General features: G+C 43.3%; 1 protein-coding gene across 2 annotated transcripts in view; it reads right to left on the bottom strand.

Annotated features, from left to right (window-relative positions):
* DOCK11 (dedicator of cytokinesis 11) overlaps positions 1–26,144 on the bottom strand; it is a 525,243-nt gene that overhangs the window by 443,178 nt on the left and 55,921 nt on the right. For both annotated transcript variants that reach the window (XM_073599152.1, XM_073599153.1), the window contains exons 3-7: positions 26,041–26,130; positions 25,506–25,588; positions 23,382–23,451; positions 23,092–23,187; positions 5,823–5,957 (exon numbers count right to left, since the gene is read on the bottom strand). In XM_073599152.1, the coding sequence (XP_073455253.1) occupies positions 5,823–5,957; positions 23,092–23,187; positions 23,382–23,451; positions 25,506–25,588; positions 26,041–26,130 (474 nt within the window). The remainder of the gene's footprint in view (positions 1–5,822; positions 5,958–23,091; positions 23,188–23,381; positions 23,452–25,505; positions 25,589–26,040; positions 26,131–26,144) is intronic.

Here is a 26,144-nt window from a genome sequence, read left to right as displayed (position 1 = left end):
CCAGGGCGGAGCCAGACGACGCGCTGACGTCACCCCCAGACGGTGTTGCATTCCAGTAGGACGGGTTTGTCCGTGCTCCTGTGGCCAGGGAGCCGGACTTAAGGCTTTTTATCTACATCCATTGATGGCTCACAGGATACGTTTCTAATATGTATGTTCAGCTGCGTAATTACCCAGAGAAATCTTTTAATGCTAACGCATGTCAATTGCCACCTTTGATGTTCTCTTGGAAAAGGTTAGTCCCCGTGTAGTTGGCATGGACAGCAACATGAGGAAAAGTGTGCCACCAGAGGAACGTCTGTTGGTGACTCAACTTCAGCATCAAGTAATGCAAGTCGTGTATTGTACAGCATAATTGGCTAATGAGGGGAATATCACATGGTATATCAAGCTTGCAGGCAGTGATAATTGAGTTTTTGTTGTGTTTGTGTACAATCACTAAAATACCAAAAAAGTAATGACATGTCAAAGTGGATGTATAGCCAAAACTTTTTTCTTGTTTTATATACAGTAGAGAAGATATAAAACCTATCAATTTGTTATTATTATTTTTTTTTTTAGCTGTTTCATTGGGGACACCTTGTACCCTGTAAAAATCAATGGTGGGTGCTACTGCTGTTCATATGTAACTGCTAATACAAGTGCTTACATTGGCCCTCTGACTGGCCCTGGATGTAGACAGATTGCATGTAGGGTCAGCATTTATGGCCACATAAAAACTGACTGCTGCTTATCATCACAGAATGCTGCTGCATCCAGTAGTAATGTTTATCTGCATCTGAACCCAGCAGCCTGTTTGCCTCTATGGCTAAGGCCTAAGAAGATTTACCCTAATTTCTTACTCTGGTAACAGCGACAAAATCTGTCCTGGTGACAATGGCCCGCATGACATAGATTTGAATGAATCTATCTACCAAGGCTACAGACAGCAATAAAAACTTGGCAGGAGTTCCTAACTTTTCGTGCACTATCCAAAACTAAAAAAAAAACATTGGCTAGCCATACACTTTAATGCAATTAAACAATTTAATTTATTGATCTGCAGATTTCATTAAAGCTGAATTTCATTCTGCCTATATTTTGCCTTCCCTTAGGCCCCTTTCACACTGGGGCGGTTTGCAGGCGTTATTGCGCTAAAAATACCGCCTGCAAGCCGCCCCAAAACAGCCTCCGCTGTTTGTTCAGTGTGAAGGCCCAAGGGCTTTCACCCTGAAGCGGTGCGCTGGCAGGAGAAGAGAAAAATCTCCTGTCACCCGCATCTTTGGAGCGGTGTATTCACCGCTCCTAAACCGCTCCTGCCCATTGAAATCAATGGGACAGCGCGGCTATAGCCGCGCTATGCGAGTAGTTTTAACCCTTTTTCGGCCGCCAGCGGGGGGTTAAAACCGCACCGCTAGCGGCCGAATACCGCGGTAAAACAGCGCTAAAAATAGCGCTGTTTTACCGCCGACGCCCCCTACCGCCCCAGTGTGAAAGGGGCCTAATTCCTATTTCCCTTCTTTATCAACACGCTAATGAAATTGTTTAAAATAAAACATTGCCTTGCAGGCAGATCATGGCTGGTGGGAGGGACTGACAGGTTGCCCTGGCTTAGTACTCCTCCCAATAGCTCCCAGCATTGATTTAAGCAGTGGGCTGGTTCTAGGGAGGAGTTATGCAAATATCAAAACACCTTGATGGATGGATGGATGGATGGATATCAGTCTGGTGGAGTGTGATTGCATGCAGAACACCCCAGGTATTGCCAACTTGTGATGCTGAGCCTCCATGTTTGAAAAAATGAAATGTAACAAAAGAGGCAGGCCAGGGACAGCCAGGATGGAGAGGAAAGAGCTAGAGGATGCTGCAGGTACCACAGCCAGGAAAGCAGGTAGGCTTTATCTGACTTGCTGCTGCTTCTAATGCACACTGTGAGAAAATCACAGTGTATAGTGAAAAGAGACTAAGCATTTTCAGTAAAGAAGATGATCCAGTATGTAGCACTACCCCCGAATGATCTGCTGGTTGAGATGGGTCCTCAAGATCCTGAGCCTCCCTGACACACCCAGCAGAGTACACTAATGCCGCATACACACGAGCGGACTGTCCGGCAGAAAAGGTCCAACGGACCGATTCAGTCGGACCTAGAAATAGAACATGTTTCAAATCTTTCCGAGGGACTCGAGTCCGATCAAAAAAATCCGTTCGTCTGTATGCTAGTTCGACGGACAAAAAAGGACGCAAGGGCAGCTATTAGCTACTGGCTATGAACTTCCTTATTCTAGTCCGGTCGTACGTCATCACGTTCTAAACGATCTGACTTTGGTGTGATCGTGTGTAGGCAAGTCCGTTTCGTTGGAACTCCGTTGCAACTCCTTTGAAAAGTCCTTCGGAGTTCAGGTGGACGAGAAGTCCACTCGTGTGTACGCGACATTACACTAGGTATCACAAGACAATCATTGATAGTAAACCAAACACCAAGCGATAATGTCATTTTAAAGAAATAGACATCAAATCAATCAATAAAGGCAAATTTAGTATATTGATCCCTATTATTATTTATAAAGTATGATAAGAGAGTGATGATGTAAAGAGGATTGAAGTAACAGAGATAATGGTGCACTAGCATAACAGAGCAATTGACCACACCTGCATCCCAAACATTTGTTTACCAGCCACACAGGTTAGCTAAAACAGTAAGGCTGCTTTCACACTGGGGCGGTAGGGGGCGTCGGCGGTAAAACAGCGCTATTTTACCGCGGTATTCGGCCGCTAGCGGTGCGGTTTTAACCCCCTGCTGGCGGCTGACAAAGGGTTAAAACCACTCGTATAGCGCGGCTATAGCCGAGGTATAGCCGCGGTATTGCCGCGGTATAGCCGCACTGTCCCATTGATTTCAATGGGCAGGAGCGGTTTAGGAGCGGTGAATACACCGCTCCAAAGATGTGGTTTGCAGGAGATTTTTTCTTCTCCTGCCAGCGCACCGCTTCAGTGTGAAAGCCCTCGGGCTTTCACACTGAACAAACAGCGGAGGCTGTTTTGGGGCGGTTTGCAGGCGGTATTTTAAGCGCAATAACGCCCCAGTGTGAAAGGGGTCTTACACTGCCACCCAATGTGCAACATGGGGGCAGTAATAAATCCAGATATGTATAAACCCCCAGAACTACACTGCCCAAATGCACAAGGGGCAGCTATGCTAACAGTCAAAGAATGCAGCTCTCTAAACAAGGAAATATCCTAGGTATCAGTTGCAGTCCACAGGTGGGTGCTCAGGCTACGATGTCCTCACGACAGCAAGTATTCAGCAAATTCCAAAATCCGGCACTCCAAATCCTTAGTAAATGGTTTATTAGGTACACATAAAAGGGTACAAGGGGCTAACGTTTCAACACAACTGCCTTGATCACAGCTCAAATATATGCTAGGCCTTAGACCCCTTTCACACTGAGGCGCTTTTCAAGTGGTTTCGTGCTAAAAAAAAGCGCCTGAAAAGCTCCCAAAAACGTATGTCCATTAACTCAATTAATGTTTTCGCACTGGGGCAGTGCGCTGGCAGGGCAGTGAAAAAAAAAAAAAACGCCCCTGTACCTTGAAATTAATGGAAAATGCTTTAAAAGAGCCTGAATAGCTCTTGAAAAGTGCTCAGTGTTTTACTGGCAGTTTAGAAGCGCCTCAGTGTGCAAGGGGCCTAAAACTGCTTATAGGTCACCGCCAGGGTTCAAACGGTTCAAAATAAGTAACATGATGTGGTATGAGATCAAGCTTAATAAAACAGGGGCAGTACTTAAATTGTTTCCCCTGCTGGCTACCTTTGGGGTGCTTTTAAGCGTTGGTGCACTTTAAGACTATTTAATGAGCCTGCATCCAGTTGAGGTGTGCGTGGAGAGCTAGTATAGTCTTTGGCTCAGATGTAAGATATTTGAGTGAACAGGGATTGGATCGTAAGGCAGTGTTATCTTGAATATGCGCACTGTATGTTGTCCTACTGCATCCTGATGTAGCAAGTCAAACAGGGCCTATAGAGGGTATAGCGGTTAGCCCCTTCCTAATAGCTCAGTTGCTGCTGACAATGTAAATGACAGGCTGACAGCCCTCTCACCAGTTTTGCATCCCAGCTGTACGATGCGAAGGTAAAGGAGGCCCTCTCCCCCCTGTCCCTTCCCAGATCTCTGATGAACAGCGATGTGGATGGTGATGAGCGGCTTCTTCCTCTCTGACTTGTATGCAGCATTGAGGTGGATGGTACAGCTGTGTAGTGTTCTGGAGCAGCAGTGGCTTAGGGCACAGACTTCCCCCTTTGCTGAGATCTCAAACGGCTAGATTTACTGCCACAGAAGTCCACACTCTCCCTTGTCCTGGTGCCAGTTGCCCCGAACTCTCCCAGGCAGTCTAGTACGAATCCCTCTGCCACTCCCCCAGAGTCCTGTGGCTCCCTGAGAACTGTAGTCTTCTTTCTGTTCAATACAGTACAGCAGCCCCCCTCCACGTGACTACACATCCCAGAATGCAATTCGTGGCTGTGTCATTCCTTTGGTTGCCTTTTGGGTTCATCAGCGGTTGTCGGATGAAGGGGGGGACATAGAGAGAGTGAGCGGTCATAGTGGAGACCCATAAATCTCTGTTGCTGAGCCACTTCAAACATCGAGTAGTAACCAAGCTGCCAGCACCTGGCTACATGTACAAAAAAGCCACACTGAAGATAAGCGTGGAGTTCAACTTTACACTAATACCTGTTCATCTTGCCATAATTGCCCTTCTTTAGGCACTTCCTGTTGTAAGGTGACAACACTCTGTCCTTGTCTCCCAACTACATGGGGCAGTTTCAACACACATGGTCCACTGGGCATGGTCCACTGTTGTCACCATCAGAAAACCCACCCTGAGAAGTGCCATGTAGCCATTTTTGGTGTGCATTCAGCATGTAAGCAAGTGACTTGAAAGATATTTACGAAAAATGGCAACTGAAGATGATAAACGGTGCTTAGGGAAACTGAATATCAATCAGTTAGGATATTCTATATCAGAAAAAGATCTAAAAAAAATAATGGTATCTGCTCTAGCAGAGGCGTAACTACAATCTTCAGGTTCCCAGTGCAAGAAACCATAAAGTGTCCCCCAAGCTCCCCGCCCCCCAACCCCCCCAAGGTGGCGAGATGCCAGGGCCCAGTCGCAAATAGGACCTTTATGACCCTGGTTGTTCCGCCACTGGTGTCAGTAGTTTCTTTTTTTTATTATTTTGGGTTTTTTTATAATTTTTTTTTTTTTTTTTGTCATTCAATTTTATTGATTTTTTACTATTTGATTTTTGTTATTTTTTTTACAATTTGTTTAGGAGCCCCGTTGGGCTGCTTTGGTGAAATATCAGGGATCTAAACAGACTGTTCATGTTCCACCTTTTGAGATGGGGAATAGCTGCATAGAATGAATGGATAGGAATAGCTCTGTACAGAGATTCCCGTTCATTCACAAACTGATGCATAATAAACACACTTTACTATGCCTCAGTTATGAATGAACAGAGTCAGTGTCACATTTACCTGCCCCTTTCCCACTCTCCATCCTGAGAGGGATGGGGGGGGGGGCAGGGGTTTAGGGCAGAGCACAGGACCCCCGATCACAGCAGGTGGTGGATAGGGGTGACATGTAGCGAAACCGATCCCTTCCGTTTTTTCCTCCTGCAGCCGCTTAAAGGCTTCAGATGGAAAATTGAGGAGATCAGTTCCTCTATATGCCACCCCTCCTATCCAGGTACACAGGGGGCCTCAGGGGCTCCCTGGAGCATGGGGCCGGGTCTCGATTGTGACCGCCTGTACATACGCCTCTGTGCTCCAGCTATACAGTACCTGGGTGACATCAATGCAGGAATCTAGGAAGATACAGCCTTTGGAATCCTTTGAAGTTTTCTCATCTTTATAGGAGTTAAGGATATAGGAACCATCAGGTAGCTGAGTCAAGTCGAAGTACCGTCTTCTGAAAACCTATAAAACAACAGATGGAAGTCACCATCAGGCTTTCAATATATTAAAACCAGCAGGATACCTTTTTGGAAAAGTTGTTATAAACTAAAGCATTTAGTTATGATCAACCTCCAGAAAAAATGGAACTAAAAATTGATTCACAGATATAAAAGATGACCTCTAGGCAGATATAAAAGACATGCAGTCCTGTAATTATTAAAGTAGAACTAAAACCAAAACATTTTTTTCCCTTTTGGATAGTGTAAGGGAGGGTTAAAACCCCTGCAGTTTTTTTTTTTTTTTTTTTTTTTTTTTTTTTACCATCGGTCTCCCATTAGGGAGAATTCTCTTTGCTTCCTGTCCCATAGCCAAAACAGAAAGTGAGAGGAAATCCGTCCAACGTGAGGGAAGCCACCAGATCTAGTGTGCCCATTGGAATATTTCTCCTCTATTCTTCTGGTGACAATGCAGAAATTTGGTATTTCTTTCACTTTTGGTGACATCAATACATAGAACAAATAGAGAGGGTGAATATCCCTGACAGGGGCACAGACAGCAATAAAAACTACCAGATGCTCGCTGGCGGCAGGTCTCTCCCCCCCCCCCCCCCCCCCCCCCCCCCCCCTTCCTCCCTGGCCACGCGGTTCTCCAGAATAATAAACTATATTAGCCATATGCAAAGCTTACAGTCTCTTTAAAGTACCAAGAAGAAAAATGTAGGCGCACCTGTTTTTTTTTTTTTTTTGGGTGGAAGACACCTGCTCCCCAGGATATAATTCTCTTCTTGAACAATGAGCCCTCAAGATGATGGGCAACTTACCTGTACGTTGACCTTATTTCTATGGATACTTCAAAGTGAACTAATGCTCTTTTCCCTCTAACCCCCCTATCTCCCCCATTATTTCCCCTCATTAGCCCCTCTCCTTTTTTTTTTTTTTTCTTTCCTTCTCTTCCCCTTTCCTTTTTATTTCCATGACCCCTTGTTTAGCAATTAAAGACAGAACATTCTACTGGATGTCTGCTACATCTAGCTGCCCCCAGAAGGACGTGTAATCCGCGTCTGCAAAAAATGCCAATGCTATATAAATATCTATAATAAATAAAATAATAATATCTGGAGTTCTGCTGTAAATGAAGTCATGAACGTTGCCTTATTAAATGTGAATTTAAAGCTAATTTATGTTGATCTCGAGAGTGAGTCTCTGTCTAGTTGTATTTGAATGTGGCAATAATAAAGTGACGTCACTGAAGGCACACTACCAAGACTTCATGAACTACAGTCGGCTCTGCTTCCTGTAAATGATATTACTCATCCCAATTCTTACTGAAATGACTTTGTAACCAGCACCCATTGTAATAAACGGCTTTGTTTCCACTTTTCCTAAACTGACTTTTTAAAAAGCTTTATAGTAGCACTCTGATAAACAAATGAAATATCAGAGAGCTACTACAAAGCTTTTTAAAAAGTCAGTTTAGGAAAAGTGGAAACAAGATGAGTAATGGAAATAAGATTGATTTTTATTGCATTAACACTATACACCAGAAGTCTTAAGAGAGGGAATACCAGCTACAGATGAGGAGCAGATGAAAAGTGCACAGCAACTCACAACTGACATAACCTGGCTCCATTCTCTGGGTATAACGCATTTGTTATTCATTCTTCTCAGCCATGTGACTGAGGACTTCCTGGAAAGGTTGCAGAAAGCAGATTGTGGGCTCTTTCAGGGCTTTTTAATTCTTGCTTTGGTCTCTGAAGAGCAATCTGAGTTGTATTGCCTCCTCACTGCCTGCTTTAACTTCTTGAATCCTGTGCTAGTACGCCCTAATTATCTGCATTGCGTGCGGATGCGGGCAATTGCAGGGTGGCCAGAATCACTTGAATGGGTCATGTTCGGTGGCAAAATTGAAGAAGGGTGTAATTCCTGCCATGGCTGTGGAATGTATGTACCCTCTGCAATAAAAAGGGGGAGTGGCTGGGGGGTGGTAAAAATGTGACTCAGCCATGGGGTTTTACCGCTCCTCAACCGCTAGTGTGAACAAACCTTTTATACTTAATTCTAAAACAGCCTTCAATGCGCATTAATATACCTAAAGCATTAATGAACATTTTAGACATATTGCAGAGGCGTCAGGCAATACTGCTCCTCAAATGCCCTGTGGGATATGTGTTGGTTTTTTTTTTTTTTTTTTTGTTATGTAGGTAAAATGGCAAATGAACACTCCTGGTGCTTTGCAACCACACCATAGGTGCGTTTACAGTGGATTTCGGGTGCGGTTGTGATGATGCATTTCAATAGAAGTAAAAGGAGGCAGTTACAAAGAGTCAATGTCTGCCAAAGACTGCAGACAGCCTTATTTATGCCTCATGGCAACAGGAGGCAACGCTAATGCTGCAGTGTGTACACCTCCATCCTCTCCCTATTTTAACAGTTTGAGTGGCATTGATAGGTGGTCGGGAAAAGGTAAAAATGTGACCCAAAAGCTTGTTTTCAGCACCTGTGTGAAACAGCCCTTCATGTATGGATGGAGGAGTGAGGCTGGTTCACACTAGAGATCGCAGCGGCTCACAGCAAAGGTCCGGTGCATCTCCATTCACTGTTTCAGGCCCGATTTCAGCCCGAATTTTTAGCTAAATTCGGACCTGAAATGGACCAAAAGACGCACAGGACTCCTGTGCAATTCGCACCAGAGCCGCTGCAGAGATGGGTGAACCGGCTCCATAGAGATCCACATCCAATTCGCAATAGTGTGAACCCAGCCTGAGTGCTGCTGGGTGGAACTGCATTGTGTGTAATAGCTGTGCTCAGCATACAAAAGATGAGCATGGTTTGAAACAAGCGTTTTTTCTTGCTACAAGCATTATTTTTATTTTAACAATGGATTAACAAATCATGTCAATTTTTGCATATTTATTATTGGATTTTGTGTTTAGTAGGAGTTCTTTAAAAGGAATTCGCCACTTCTTACTTAAGCTGACTATAAAAATGAAAGTGGAACTCCATGGAAATATAAAAATACCCATTTGCCCAGTTTTGTTGTTTAAAATATTGCTAGTATAGTGAACTAAAATTTGTCTTTATAGGGGTTTATTTACTAAAACTGGAGAGTGAAAAATCTTGTGCAGCTCAGCATAGGTCCAGATCTTTTTGTTAAAGCTTAATTGAAAAGCTGAAGGTAGAAGCTGATTGGCTACCATATACAGCTGCACTAAATTTTGCACTCTCCAGTTTTAGTAAATCAACTCCATGGCATGGCAGGTATCAGTCTGAGAATGGTAGAGTCTGCACTGTGAGTCTTTAAGGCTCTATTACTTTCAGTTATGCTGAGTGTTCGGCAGTTTGCACGGGGGGGGGGGGGGGGGGAGGTCTTGACAAGTGTGATTATGCTCAACCATAGTGCAGTGAGAGCAGGCAAGTGACAGGAAGCTGTAGAGCGTCAGAATAAATAATTTTGCTATAGCATTCAGATACTGAGGTTCATGTTCAAGGGCTGTACAAATTCAGCACAGGATAGGTTTAGCGGCAATAAAAGTTTCAGGGGTTTTGTTGTCCTAGGGGGTAAAATCATCGGAAATTGGCTAGCTTCAGTTAATGTTTCACTAAAGCAGAAGTTTACCTAAAAATTAAAAATATGTGCACAGGCAGGCTTTTTATTGCAGAAGTGACATACTCTCATCTGAAGTCTATTCTGCGGTAAATAATTCTGTTTTCTGACTTCTTGACAATGTATATACTGTACTATGCATGCGCAGCTCAGCGTACAATTCTGGGATCTGCCACATGCTGGAATAAATTAACTTCTGTGGGTGCGCAAGAGTTACATCATCTCTAATCTAGATGGCCAAGGATCCCTAACCTGAAAGAAGACCAGGTGAAAATGTCAGCACCAGTGAGGAAGTTTGTTGATGCCGCATTGCTGGAAGGGAGGTGACAGGAAATCTTTAGAGTTTAACGATGAGAATTAAATTATAGCAACCATTTTCTTTGTCAGTGATTATAGATAATTAGGGAACAAATTATCGGCTCCAGTCTATCCTCCAATGGATGCCGCCATCTTTCCCCCTGCACAACATACAGAAGGTCAAGTCAGTCTGTTAATCACAGCCCAGGCTTTAAAAGACACCTCCAACCTTCCTTTGATGGCCATACAGGGCTGTAGGCATACATGAGCAGTTAAAAATGGAGACGACGATTTATCTGTTGACGTCTAACAAAATCACAGTAACAAAGCTGCCCATTCTACTGGCTTGGAGCGCAGTTCAAAGCACCGAAGTATCCACTCCAGTGATCCATGCTAGTATGGGTGTCGGCATCTAAGATATTCATCCAGGAATCATCAGTAACAATGCTGTTTTTTTAAGTGAATAAGACCACCTGAAACATCTAAAGGAGTAGAATATGGCATAGCCATTGACAACTATTTTACAACATTGGGGAATAAAAATATAATCAGTGAAGTGTTTAATCCATTTTAAGGGTGGCAACTAAAGGAAAGTTTTTTGTTTTTTTTTTTTGAGGTGGAGATGGGGGTTATACAGTTAGGTTGCGGGTCAGTGTGGGATTAATTATATGGGTCATATGAAAGAAGAAGCAAACTACAGGCACATGACTGCACACAAGTTCGTTCTGCACTACTGCGACCTGTTTTCAGCAGACAGCGTGTTGAAGTCGGCTGAAGTCACAGAGCCGGTCCAGGCTTGGGCAACATCACGACAATGGAGTCGGGATCCGCCCACATGCCTAGACCAGCAACTGGCTCAGCCTGAGTCATCTGCTCCCACCCCCTCCGCAGCCCAGTGCTCCAGTAAGTGCTGGAAGGGCAGAGCAGAGAGCTGGTGACAGTCACCAGCTCTGTGTTCAGGGAGCTCTGAGAACCGTGCGATCGGCGGTGTTAGATCACTCGGTTCTCAGTCTTAGAGGCGCCGGGTGACAGATGCAGCATCTGACCGATACTGCATCCACCTAATGAAATGAAACAAATCCTCCTACATAAGTTATCTATTTATCTGCAGTCTTTTCCTCTCTACATCTGTTCAAAGTCCAGAATTTATAAAGTTTGTCTGAGCTGTCAGAAAAAAAGGGGCAGAGAGATGAAAATACACCCTGCAGAGCTTAGTAAGGAGAGCTCTGGGAGCTGATTGGAGGGAAGAGAAACACACCCCCTCCACACAGCTCAGAGGAACAGGGCTGAGGCTGCCAATCAGCTGGAGATCCCTCCCCCTGTCACCATTTTTTTTTCTTGGTTTTAGAAAAACTTGTCAGAAGTGATTCATGCCGATAGCGGAGGAACAAGGCAGTAGACAGAAATTACACTTAGTGCTGTTAATTGAGACAAGTACACACTACAGAAGGATATGCTTTGTTCATGTTTCATGTCTGAGGTTTACAACCATTTTAGGTATGTATACATTTATACAGGTGTATCTGACTTCCAGCGATTCTATGGGCCAGCTCTCTGGGCACTTTTTCTAATACACTTGAAAGCCTTTCCAACATAATTCTCTTGGCAAATTTTTTATGGGTCAGGTCGCCAATTCTTTCTTCAACCCTCCCCAATTGCTCAGGCTTGGGATCATGTGATAACACATGTGCATTGCCAATTCGTACACACATGCTAAGGCCAGTTTAGACAAGATAGCATGTCTGGGGTGTGGGAGGAAACTGGAGTACTCATGGGAAACCCACGTGAACATAAGGAGCACATGCAGACTCAATGCATGATAGTGACCTGGCCAAGATTCAAGTATTGCAAGACATTCGTGCTAACCATCAAGCTAGTGTGATGTTTCATTATGTATAACCTTGTTTTTTTTTTTTTTTTTTTTCCATAGTAAAACGTGTGTGCTCTCAATACATCTTGTGGTACAGTGCTGCACAGCTTATCCACTATCATTTTGGTTTCTGGTGCTCTGACGCTTAAACTTCAATGCTCAGTGTAATTGCTACCAGGTTATTTTTCTAAGTACCTTGTCCATTTTCCAGATCAGTAAGGATATAAACAAAAAGGAGTCGCACGGAAAGAAGAACATTACCAAATTCATAGCTCCCAACTATCCCTGATTTCGAGGGACTGTCCCTGATTTGGAGCAATGTCCCTCTGTCCCTCTGTCCTCCTCATTTGTCCTTCATTTTGGTCTGATCTATATAGTTGTACATAAAATGCACTTTTTATCTATCAAAAAGTGTTTCCCAGTGCTTAATCTTTCATCTAATTCTAAATTGCTGCATTTGTAAGTTTCAAATACCAATATAAAGGAATAGTAGTGGTAAAAAAAACAGTTGTGGGTTTAACCAATCTTGTTTTTTTGTACAATTCTCCTTTTAGGGGGTGTGGCAAGGGGTGTGTCCTATGCCTGCATTATTTTGCTGATAGATGTCCCTCATTCCCATCTCAAAAAGTTGGGAGGTATGTCAAATTGACGTTAGTCAAGATTGTACAACCGAGAATTATTTGAACTTACCTGTTTTCCATAAGATGGTAATATAATTGTGAAAACACAGTCTATCTCTGGCAACCTCTATTCATCTCAACACTCAATTCTTACCGGTCTCAGCCATTGGCTTAGATACTACTATCAACTGGTTCTCACGGCTAGTACTGGTTCCAGGGCATGGCATACATTAACAATGTTACTATAAGACTTGTATCAGCCCAGTGAAGTCAGAAAATGTCAGTACCAGCCAGGTGTAGGTTAAAAACTGCTTTCAGAGAAAACATAAAGCCTTAGCATTTATTTACATTTTAAAAGTACTGTCTACGATCAGGCACAACAAGGTGTCTTCCATTACTGTTTAGCTGGACAAACCTCCAGTATGAACCCTCCGGATCCTGGTTTCACAAGCCTGACCCATTGAGCTAAGTCTGCTTACCAATCATTCTCCTGTGCAATATGAGTGTCTCCGTGGCACAAAAGAGAGACATCACTGGACAGCAGGGTGGCAGGTGCAGGTGAAACATCGATCAGAGGGGTGCACAGAAGAGCCTAACCAAGACAATAGCAGGTTTCTTGTAGTATTATGTGTTCTTAGACAGGATGTTTATTTTGAAAGTTTAAAATGACTAGCTGGATGGCTTTAATGAATGGGTAACAAAACTGCCTTAGGTGTATATATACATCTGATAAAATCTTTTTGGGCTAAAAAATAGCACCTGTAAAGCCCCTGAAAAACGCTTCCCCTGCAGCCCCAGTGTGAGAGCCCAAGTGCTTTCACACTGGGGCGGTGCATTTGTAGGACATTATAAAAAGTCCTGCAAGCAGCAACTTTGGGGCGGTGGGGGAGCAGTGTATACATCACTCCTCCATCGCCCCTGCCATTGAAATCAATGGGCACTGCTGCCGAAGCCCCTGCAAAGCGATTCGGCAGTGGTGTTTTGCGGAAGCTTTTTACCCCTTTATTTGTCTGCTAGCTAGGGTTAACAGCTCCCCGCTAGTGGCCGAAAAGTGCTGCTATAACAGCGGTAAAGCGCTGCTAAAATTAGCGGCACTTTACCTCTAACACCCCCCCCCCCCCCCCCCCCCAGTGTGAAAGTAGCTTTTACTGCAGGGATACCTGTCATCCTCCTTCCTCTGAACTTCTGGCACTCCAATGGTAAAATAAAATAAAACAAAAAGCAGCGCCTTCTAAGTGTAGCAATTAGACAGTTAATGGATTAAAAAAGTTATGGAAGCACTCACAAAGGAGCAGTTATTTCCAGTGTTCAGAGCCTGAGGAAGGAGCACGCATGCTCCGAACACGCACCTCTCCCGCTGACTCTGTACCTGGAAATGATGTCACGTTGGAGTGCCTCTGTGTACTGTGCATCGCTGATCTACGTCCCAGCTTTCCGGGAGCGCTGGGTACCATCAGTACGGCCGGATCACGGACAGCCACATCAGCTATTAACAGCAAACGACACCAGGCATGATTCCGGGACAGCGCGGACGATCCCTATACACAATGCTGAAAATAACCGCTCGTTTGTGAGTGCTTCCATAACTTTTTTAATCCATTTAATGTCTAATTGCTACACTTAGAAGGCGCTGCTTTTTGTTTTATTTTATGTTCCAGAGTTTCTTCTAGCTGTAACAGCTGGCGGCCTTCCTAAGACAACATATTCAATATCCTTACATGGACTCTTTGTCATGGACTTGATCTATTGCCCTTTCCAGTGATCCCACCTCCACCCCTGTTTATATTGCATAGCCTTATCCAATCCAGAGTGCGCCAAATTAACCCATTGTTTTGTACGCCGATGGTAAAAGTTTTGATCTTCAGGCAGAACAGCAGTACCGATGGTCATAGGAGGACACACCCCTCCTTCCTCCTCCACCAATGAGAAAAGTTATTTCACTGATTACACTGCTTGCAACAGATTCTGTGAATGGAGGAGATAATCCTGTGGCTGATCAGACTCTCCTCCATTCACAGATTGTGTTACAAGTAGTGTAATCAATGAAAAAAGGTTTTTTCAATGGAGGAGGAGGAAGAAGGGGGGGTGGGGGGAGGTGTCTCTATTCGGAGCATCTGTACTACTGTTCTGCCTGAGGCCGGGTTCACAGTGGTGCGACACGACAGCCGTCCTACTTTGGATCCGACTTTGCCCCATGACTTAAAGCCGACATACGTCCGACTTTCAATGAACGGGGATCCCCGCCAATGCCAGGCACTGTTTTTGGTATGAATCTTGAGGGGGAACTCCACGCCAAATTTTAAATAAAAAAACGGCATTGGTTCCCCCTCCAGGGGCATACCAGGCCCTTGGGTCTGGTATGGATTTTAAGGGGAACCCCCTACGCCAAAAAAAGGCGTGGGGATCCCCCAAATGCATACCAGACCCTTATCCGAGCACGCAGCCTGGCCGGTCAGGAATGGGGGTAGGGACGAGCGAGCGCCCCCCCCCCCCACCTCCTGAACTGTACCAGGCCGCATGCCCTCAACATGGGGGGTAGGTGCTTTGGGGTAGGGGGGCGCCCTGCGGCCCCCCCACCCCAAAGCACCTTGTCCCCATGTTGATGAGGACAAGGGCCTCTTCCCGACAACCCTGGCCGTCATGCCCCGGGACTGTGACATAAGGGGCGGGGTCACCGGGTGACATCACCCAGTGACCACGCCCCATCCCTATATAAGTCATTGTGGACCGCGCATATGGCATCATAGTGGGAGAGAGCGTCGTGTCAACATCGGAAGAAAAGAAGAGGGAAGAAGACAGCGCAGAAGACCGGGCCACCGCTAGCAAAAGAGGCGGCAAAAGAGCAGAAGATAGCGGAGGAGCCAGGCAGAAGATACCGGAGAGTGGGAGAAAAACCGGAGAGCGCGGAGAAGAAGGAAGAGACCAGAGAGAAGAAGGAAGAGACCCCCGAAGTCAGAAGAAGACCCCCGGAGCTGCCTAATAAATTACTTTAAAAACCTGTCATGTATTTTTTTTATTGACACTTTTTTTCCTAGGTGAATGGGTAGGGGTACGATGTACCCCATACTCATTCACATAGGGTGGGGGGCTGGGATCTGGGGGCCCCCTTATTAAAGGGGGCTCCCGGATTCCGATAAGTCCCCCGCCCGCAGACCCCGACACCCAACGGCCAGGGTTGTCGGGAAGAGGCCCTTGTCCTCATCAACATGGGGACAAGGTGCTTTGGGGCGGGGGGGGGCATGTTGGGGGCATGCGGCCTGGTACGGTTCAGGAGGGGGGGGCGCTCGCTCGTCCCCACCCCCATTCCTGCCTGGCCGGGCTGCGTGCTCGGATAAGGGTCTGGTATGGATTTGGGGCGACCCCCACGCCGTTTTTTCGGCGTAGGGGGTTCCCCTTAAAATCCATACCAGACCCAAGGGCCTGGTATGCTCTTGGAGGGGGAACCCATGCCGGTTTTTTATATAAAATTTGGCGCGGAGTTCCCCCTCAAGATCATCTGAGCACAAGTCGTATGCCAAAGTCGGATCATGCGAGACGGCGATCCGACTTTGATCCTACTTCAATGATAGTCAATGGGCTGAAGTAGGATCAAAGTCGGACCAAAGTAGTACAGGGAGCATTTCCAAAGTCGGAATGACTTGTGTCGGACCAGTTAGGACGGCTCCCATAGGAAAACATTGAATTTCACACGTCATGCTACATGAGCTCCCAATGTCGGAGCGTTTGTCGGACCAGTGTGAACCCAGCCTGAAGACCTGAAGCTGTTAACCATTGCAGTGCCGGAGGTTCAGCAATAGGAACAGGACCTGACATTCTTGTAGCAAAAATTTCTCCAGGATCCAGCTGCCTGTACTTAATGAGATATTCTTCATTACAGGTAGGTGATGTGACTATAACTGTACAGAATTTTCTTTTTGGCTAAATTTCAGCTTTAAGTAAGAAAGTGACTGTTATCCAATCTGGATGCTTTTCCCTTTATAGAAATGCTATACGCAAAATACTGGTAAACAGCAAGTACAATAAAAAGCTAACAAAAATCAGGTTAAAAATGATGTTAACAAAAACAACATGTCTCCACCAAGAGTAGCACTAATATGTTACCACGTTGCACAATTAGTGAACAAGGAGGTAAGAATGTAAAATGATACCCTATAGTAAGCAAAGCCAAAAAAAAATTCCAGTTCTGAGATGTATTGCCTACTACATTCACTTTCAAATGTTGTTTTTGTACATCCAGCTAACAGACTGAGTTTCACAGCAGCTATGGGACCTGCCACTTCTTCTAACAATGACTCGATGCCAATGTGACTTTTACTGACAGCCTGAGTGATATCTAATGTCTGTCTCTGGGATTCCCCTGGAACACTGGAAATTCTCTGCACCAACTTCTCACACATACCATGCCCACAATGCGGTTTATGCTGTATGAATACATATTCTTTAGTGAAGCTGGCTTATTTGCACTGGTAATAAATATAATGTAGCATATAGTGGATGGCTACCAACACAGCTTCTAAAAGACATGGGAAATAGCAATAAAGGATTATCATAAATTAAGCATACACTTAAGATTCTTGGCAAAAACCAATCTTCCTAATGCACTCACATTCATCAGAAATGTCTCTGGACCCATACTATATGCTGATTTATAAAGCTACAGTAAATACTTGAAGATCGGTTTCACAGCCTAATGAATAAAGTATATCTGAACCCAAAAACACGAATATAATATATTTCAGCTTACAAGCCCTTACATGGGGTGGCTGCATTCATTTTCATTTGAAAAACTGAACATTGGGAATTAGACTAAAGCTGGCCATTGATAAATGGAAATTTGACTGCTTCAGCAGGGACCAGACAAATTTCGATTCATCTATGGCAATTCCTGCTCGGGAGGAGTTGACCTAGTGATCAACACCTCTCAAACGGGAATGCTGGAAAATGTGTGTTCAATCAGTGCTGCAGTCACTAGGCTGCATTATGATAACTGTAAATATACAATTTAGTAAATTGTTGGTAATGTTTTTTTTTTGGGGTTTTTTTTGTTTTTTTCATGACTTTTCTTTTGAATTTTTTTCCACCATTAAAAACATTCAGGGCCAGTTCACACCACATGCAGTCCAGTGTGTTTTTGTTATGTATCAAAAACACATGGAAAGTAGGTTAAATGGTTTCCAATGGCATAGTTCACACCAGTGCAGTCAGTTCCAGAGCTTTTCAGTTTCAGAAAGAAAAAGTAGAACATGCTGCATTTTTCCTGCGCTGGACTGTACTGAAACGCAGTAAAATGCTCAAAATTGCACTGAAATGCATCAAAAATGCACTGGACCAGGTGCTTTTATATAGTGAAAAAAGCAGCTGAAATTCATCCGGAAATGCATCAAAAACGCACCAAAAATGCACCAGAACGCATCAAAAATACGTTAAAAACGCGTATGCAGAAATGCATCGGGAAAGGATCCGGAGTGCGTTTTTGTGGTCGGAACCAGCCCTCATACCAAGCTGTCCACAGGAATGCTTTAGCAGCTCTAACAATTTCTTTGTAAAAAGGATTTAAACCATGTTAAAAAAGATGACTGCTGTAATCACCCCTGGCATCTTACAGTTTGTCCCAACCCCTGTCACTGTTACTCGGTCTACATAAAAATTTGATGATTATTTTGTGGAAATGTTTGGCTACTGTTATATTAATGCTTTATAGTAACAGAAAGTTTAGCCTGTAACTTGCTCTTCCACAACCTATCGGTATGGCAGGGCCACGGTCTACGACAGCAACAAACAGGGCTAAAGTGAGCTGCTTCTAATATATATCAACTTTCATTGGATGAAATTCTCCACTATTTCTTTTCTATTGTAAATGTGAAATCATCCCATATACAAATATTCTACAAGAATGAAAAAAATATCAGCCAAACCTGATGAGGTGAGGTCTTTCTGTTTGGTAGAATAACCTCACTTCCTGTCCAGATGGTGGGTGTCAGAGAGAATACAGAGTGATAGGAAATCCCCCCAATGGGGTTGGAAAAAAACTGGAGTTGGACTTTGGGTAATCTATGCACCTGAACACTGGATTGCAACAAGTGAGTGAGTTAGGGAATAGCTGATTGCTTTCCACAAGTCTCTCTGTCTCTTACAAAGTGCAGTTGAAACTTAAAGTTGAACTCCAACATCGCATTCACTGTTGCACAGCTGTACAGGCTCCTCTCCTGTGCTTAAAATGCTTAGGCTGATTTCACTGAACATTGTGAGCATCTCACAGTGTGCGTTAGAAGCTGCAGCAAGTCAGATAGAGCCTGCCTCATTTCCTGTATGTGGGACATCCATCATCATCCAGTCTTTCCTCCCCAGCTTCACTCTTCTTGGCCCACCACTTTAATTCTCTGGATTTAAAGCGGTTGCATACTCCGCTTGGACATTTTTACTTACAGGTAAGCCTATAATAAGGCTTACCTGTAGGTAAAATAAATATATCTCCTAAACCTACGCGGTTTAGGAGATATTCACCCTGCATGCAGCCACTGACCTCAGCGGCGCATGCGCAGTGAAGGTCCAGTGTATTGTGCCGGAACGGAGGACTCCCGCACGCACCGCGTCATCGCAGCTCCGCCCACTGACAGTGCCAAAGCCAGAGACCCCAGAACAAACGGCGAGGCAACATGTCAGCCCCCACAGCGCTGACCGGGTCGGGCTGCGGGAGCTTCGTTCTAAGCTAAGTATTTCAAAATGTGCTAGTATGTAATGCATACTAGCACAATATGCCATTGTCTTGCAGGGTTTTTTTTTCTTCAGTGGTTTACTACTTTAAGTGCTTTAAGTTCTTTCAATCACTGAGGCTCAGTATATTTGTGTCCCTGTTGGAGACATTTCCCATTATTTCCTGTACTGATAGGAACTAATATGAAATCACCTTACTAGAGAGACACAGATGGCAATAAAAAGCCGATAGGGGCCTTTAAGGTGCTTTCACATTGTTCTGGTGTGCTTTCCTCGCAGCATGGGTGCAGTGCAGTGCACACAAAGTTTTAGTGGAGTTTACTGCGCTACCCCATAGACTTCTTTTAGAGTGGGTGTTTTTGGTGCATTTTCTGAAAGTGCAACAAAAGTCTTGCATTCTGCATCTTTCCTGTGCTTTTAGAAAACATAACAAAAACGCCTGATCTAATAGAAGTCTATAGGAAAGCACGGGTATCCCACACGAAAACCACGGGTACGCTGCATTGTGGGGAAACTACACTGGGGCAGCGTGAAAGAGGCCTTAGCTTTCTCCGCTCTATCCAAAATGTAATAAAACGCTTTGGCTGAAGCTGGACTTTAAACCTTCTATAGCACCTTCAATACATATAGTCTACAGGGAGGTGTTGAAAAATGTACATTTTATTTTTACAAATCAGGAGTGCTTTAATGAACCAACAAGACAATACAGCATTATTAGTCTCATAAACAGAGTACAATGCCATACCCAAGTAACAGTTGAATACAAGGCAACAAGAACCAACCATGCATTGCCATGATGTATATACCTCATATACTGACAGAAACAACAATGCAACGAAAAAAATTAGTTGCGGCACTTATGCATGGGACACAGAATAATAGCTGGTGAACTATCTGTCCATCTGTCTAACATCAAGGAGAAAGATGGGGATAGTCAACAGCATTTCAACTTTATACATAGGCGGAGCAGCATCCATCATTGCTTCCCAGGAGGACAAAGCAGGGGGAGTGGAAGAGGATCACTTAAGGAGGATTTCTTTTTTTTTGCATAGTATAAGAGGTATGAGATTAGTAATGTAGTGTGATAAGGCCGCTGCTCATCCTCATACATCCCTAGAAGTCATAGGCGTGCGCACAGGGTGTGCCAGGTGTGCCTGGGCACACCCTAATCGCCTTGTGTGGTGCATATTCCCCCCTGTTTAGACCACTGATATTTCATACACAAAAAAAATGTTACAAAATAAAATAATTTATTTAAAAATAAAATAAAACTAATGACACTGTCCACTGCCCTACTGATCCCATCACTACATATACACATGCATATGTATTAGAGCTTTGGGGTGCACACCCTAATGCAAGAGGCTGCGCACACCTATGCTAGAAGTGCAAACTCCTGGGAAGCCGAAAGTGTCAACTGCAACCTAGAATTAATCACTTCAAATACTTCTGACCAGAATTTTACAATATTCGGACAAGCCCAAAACATGTGCAAATAGGACCCTAGATGAACCCGACACCGAGGACTTTGTGGGTCGCGGGTTGGATACATCTTAGGGTGTCTCACAGAGGTGTAGTACACCCTATGTAGAAACTTGACTTGACTCAATTTGTCTTTTCGAAGAAATCTCTCTATTCAAGGAGGGAATGTCATCTCTCCACATTTCCCACACTCACTCCAGCTTAGAGGAGTCAGTATTGAGGAGCGCCCCATATAGAGTGGAAAGGTGTTTATCAATGTCACCCTGAAGGAGTAATTCTTCAATTGGATCGGCCAGGAGGAGGGGCGGCTGAAGAGAAAAGTGTAAAATTAGTGATTTTTTTTTTATTTTAGTGGGTGGAGTAGGAAAGGGACAGACCCACTCTCAGACTTTTATTCTTGTCCCTGGTGGGGAGCATTACTCTCTCTATTTGCCCTTGTCAGGCAGAAAGTAAAGGGAAAGTCAAAATGTGTCTCTAGAACATGTGAGAGTTAACTTCCAATAAGGACACCTGTTCCAGTGTCAAGTGTCTAATAGCAATGAGCCAAATGTACTTGGGTTCGGTTTAGGGTGGGTTGGCGAACTTTATTGAAGTTTATTATTATTTATTGAACCTATATCCCATCTGGGATCCTGCTGAATACCCATCTAGCAGCTGAATGAGCCGAATGAGGAAAAGTCACGGGTTGTTATGATGCTGGCGGGAACTGGTAGTAATACCACAAAATGCAAAATGTTTTACTTTTAGGTGCAGCTGGAGGTTCAGCTCAGTTGAAAACCTATTTAGTTCAGCCTTCACTGAACCTCTGAACAAGCAAAATTCAGTTTGAACATGGGTTTGGACTGAATCCAGAGATTATCCCTACTGTCTAACACTTCTTGTTGAATCTCCAGAACCAGAAGTATAGGGAAATCTTCCAACTAGGACATAGACTAAGAAAAATGAACAGGGGTTTTAGCCCTTCCAATCTAAAACATAAAATACATATACTTTTAGGGCTTTCCAACAAAACAAATATATATACCTCTTCCTTTTTTATTGATAGATCCTAAAGAACATAAAAAGCTCTGCATAAAACCTGACAACTTTCTGGCAAAGTGTTCTGCTATTAATTGTTATAATTGATATTATTGTCATAATAATCAACTAATAAGCTTGTTCGTGAAAGGGAGGAATCTTGTATGTATGATCTTTATCATTCAAATGCACATAAGGCAGCAGCCCTGTACACATGGTAAGTGTGTTGTTATATAGCTTCCCATTAGGCCTCGCTCCTCTGACTTTTGCATATCACAGAAGCAGAGCTACTGTGGGAGTGCAGACAGTACAATTATCCGAGGACCCATGGGGATACTTCCTATAATTTACTAGCTATTCACGCACATTAAATTTATTATAGAAAAAGCACCAATCCTCTTCCCTTTACATCTGCTCTTCTGTTATCTCCTAACTGAGTTTTTTGCAGGGTTACATGCAACATAACATTCAAATTTTGTAGAAAATTAAGGCCTAAACAGGATAGCTAATAGCCAAAGGAGTAGAAACAGCAGTAATTGCACTACAGCTGGGCAAACCAATGGCAAAGAAAATATATTGGTAATGAGAAACAAGTAGGACCAGAGAGTAGCCCCTAAATCCTATACTTGGGGCAATTTTCCCTAAAGGGGGTTGTGCCACAATAACAGTCCAACAGTCTGTATTAAACCCCTTTCCCCGCTGGCCAGCATGTTGGGGCCCAAATTTGCTGTTGGAGCAGTAAAGATAAAGTTCCACCAAACATGCAGTAGCTCCACTTATGTCAGCGCTGCACCTGGGTCTACATATTGTAAATTGCTGTAGAAACTGTTGCGGTAATATAACTGCTGTATTATAATAATACCGATAATAGAATTATAGGCAAAACACAGATTTAATTTATGATGCGTGGTTAGCACCTTTACAAGTCAAAACAATAGTAACTTAGGTTAATAACTTTAATGGCTTATTATACTGAAGACCATATCAATCTTTAAATCAGAACTATAGGCAAATCTTTGTTTTTCATTTTGGATAGAGCAATGCAGGGTCATAACCTCTGTGAGGATTATTTTTGCCATCTTTGTCCCATTGGGGAGAGTTACCTTTACTTCCTGCCCCATAGCCAATACAGGAAGTGAGAGGCAATCCCTGCTAATTAAGGGAATCTCCTGGGGCCCCCCAGGTCACCTGAACTAGTGTCCCCACTGGAAGATTTCCCTTCTAATACTTTTCTGGGGACAACCCAAAATTTGGGATTTTCTTTATTTTCAATGATAATTGTAAACAGGACAAATAGAGAGGGTAAATCTCCCTAATGGTGACACAGGCAGCAATAAAAATTGACAAGGCTTCTAATCCGTCTCCACTCTATTTAAAACTAAAAAGAAAAAAAAAAAGTTTTGCCTTTCGCTATACTTAAAGGCAAAGGTCTTCTTTGTCAGGCTGGTTATACAATTTTGAGATTAATAGCACTTGCTATCAACTCTTCTGTTGATTACCAGCACTTGCTCAGGCTTAGAATATGAAGAACATAAGATATCAGAAAGCTTACCTTCATAGTGACAGGGATTGTAGTCCCAATATTTGCTTTATAAAGCCAGCCTTGTTTAATAACTCCTCCTTTATGAGAGCATGCTGATGCAGAATCCTGCAGAACAATAACAAGAGGAAATACAGAAATGTTTTATTTTATTATTAATAATAATGTAACACAAGGTACTCCATAACCAAGTACAGTGAACATTTGAGATGCCCATAAAGCAGATCTATCCTGAAATAACAATCTCCCACTACTGTGACCATTAAGGATAAGAGCACTTTATATATGTCTCAGCTTCCTACCTCATCTTTGTCAATATCCTCATCGATCTCAAATAAATGGTTGGGAGTCTTCTCTGGCCGAAAGGATTTGCTAAAGAAAAAAATAAAATGAATATATTATCAGTATAACAGTAAAGAGCAAAACTATATGGTTCCAGCAATTTTATGTGTCTTAAAGGAATTTTTTTTTACAATTTTTACCAGTGATACATTTTCTGGACATTCTCTAAATGTTCAACTAATTTGGATTTATTATATTCATAATTTCACAAAATTTTACATGACTATGCCACGTCCTTCTAGCCAATTTATATTTTTCTGTCTGCCATGGGTAATGTGCACTATTACTGTAAAGAAACCTGAGCTGGAACCTATATCATCCTATTATATTCCTTGTTTCATTTTCCCACAGAAGGAAAGATGAATTTTGATTGGCTGCTGTGAGCCACACCTCAGCGTTGCTCCACTTTTTATCACATACCTATCATAATTTCCAAAGGCAGTCCCCGTATATGCTAACATGACTGTAACTAACACCAAGGCACAGTACAGCTTACAGCATCTCCAAGAACATAAAAGGAGGTCAGAAAAGGGTTTTTATGTTTAAGTGGATCTTAAGCCAAAAGGTTTTTTTACTGTAGCCACCCTGGTGGCAAGATTATGTCAGATTTTTGCGTCTCAAAGCGGTACATTGTTTTGCATAGAAATTTGACGTTTTATATTTTAGGCCTGTAATTCTTAGTAATAACACACTTAAATCTGTCCAAACAAGATTCAAGTAGACATCCTGGGTATGATAAAGTTTGAAACAGGAAATCATAATTTATAATATAATAAATAACTATAAATAATTATAAAAAATAATAATATAATAATAATAAAATGAATTTCCCCACGATTCACTATCGCTCAATTCTGCAAGTGTTCTAATTTACTATCGCTGTTTTCTAGCTGGTCTCAAACCGCTTTTGACGTAAAGGGACACTTTTTGGTTGCCATGGACAATCTCAAATTTCCAGGCAGAAAGAACAGTATATATAGTATAAAAGTGTATGCAGGGCACTGGACAAAGCATTAGGGACAAAAGGGATGTGAAATGATTTAATACAGTATTGTAATCTGTAAGATTACAGTGTACTGTATGTGTTATGAATTTTGTCCTTTTTGAGTTTTCCACCGGGATCCGCCACCATGCGTCGCGGCATTTGCAGGGAACGGAGCCCGGCACACAGAGCATCGGGCAGAGGACACAGCCCGTGGACACAGCGGGGGGACATCGCAGGATCCTGGGGACAAGGTAAGTAACACTGCACCAGGATCCTGCAATGCAATCCTGAGTGTGACTCAGGATTACCGCTAATGGTACTGAAATTTAACCCTGAGCCACACTCTGGAATACCGCCAGGGAGGTTAATGCATTCTATGTATTAAGGTAAAAAATAAGCCTTCCAGTTGCTGTTCCTCCCTGCTCCTTCCCTAAATACTTACCTAAATTGATCCAACACTGTACCTGACTGCGGGTCTTCTGCCCTCTCTCTCCCGGCTCTCACAAGTTTGGCTGAGAGCAGTGGGAGTCATTGGCTCCTGCTGTTGTCAGTCCAATCCAGTGAGGAGGGAGCAGGGGGTGGGGCCGAGCCATGCATGCTGTGTATGTCTATGGATGCACACAGTCTGGCTCAGGATTGTGCCTGCATGTGTACCCCCAGAGGTAGTGGCGGAGCAGAAAGCGCCAGCGGGGGGGCCACAGAAAAAGTTCTGGGCTGCTCTGTGCAATATCCTTGCACAGAGCAGGAAGGAATATAACATCTTTTTTATTTTAGTTTTAAAAAAAACTCAGATAAAAAAAAAAATTACTTTACAAACTTTTTAAGTTCAGCCCCTAAAACACCCAAGAAAAATAATCTCTTGCTGATCACATCATTCATATGTACAGGGAGTGCTTTAGCACCCACATGCTCCACATATGCATTAAGACCCATCTAAAGAGCTGCCGGGGGGGTGGGGGGGGGGGAGAGAAGGGGTTATAGATACTGAAATATATAAATACCAAAAACATGAATGACTGAGCTTGTATCTAATCTTTTACATCATATCAAAAATAAACATAATTTTCATTGCGTTCTACATTCAGTAATCAGAACTCACCAGGGCAAGGCTCGAAAGTCCCCTGAGTACTCCTCAAATTTGTAGTTCACCACTTTCCAGTCCAAGCTGTAGTATTTTATGCACTGAAAACATGCAGTAATTAAGTAGTGAAAGATTGAAGTGACACTAAACATTCTCTCACAATGACATCAGAATAATGGCTACTTTACAGCAAGAACATTGCATATCAATGTAGAAGATGATCATGTGCACACAGAACAGAGGAGAGGGGTGCAGTTTGGCATCTTTGCCCTGGGCACTGGATGACTTCCCACTTACAGTTCCTACCAACTCAGTGTTACTGCTCAGCTCCGGGTCCACCAATAGGGTTTCATGTGGACCCAGAATCAGGCAGTGACATTGTGGGACCTTCTTGCTATGTGTTCTCTGCATCTCTCCTTTTAGAAAACAGTGGCCTTTATTCAGTAAGACAAAACACAGCCTAAGTTAAGACAAAATGTAGCAAACCATAGAAATCAATCACTAGTATCCTTTAATGAAACTGATATATGAATTTATCATACTGTTCACATACTTCTTTCACAAACAGGCTCTTGGCTTTAGCTTCTGCATCTTCTGGTACCGCTGACTGTATAGTTCTGTGTTGGCGATCTACTGTAGAAATCTGTATAAAAGTAA

The sequence above is a fragment of the Aquarana catesbeiana genome, linkage group LG09 (assembly GCF_042186555.1).
Source record: "Aquarana catesbeiana isolate 2022-GZ linkage group LG09, ASM4218655v1, whole genome shotgun sequence".
Classification (NCBI taxonomy): Eukaryota; Metazoa; Chordata; class Amphibia; order Anura; family Ranidae; genus Aquarana; species Aquarana catesbeiana.
This window is presented reverse-complemented; position numbering and strand designations above follow the sequence as displayed.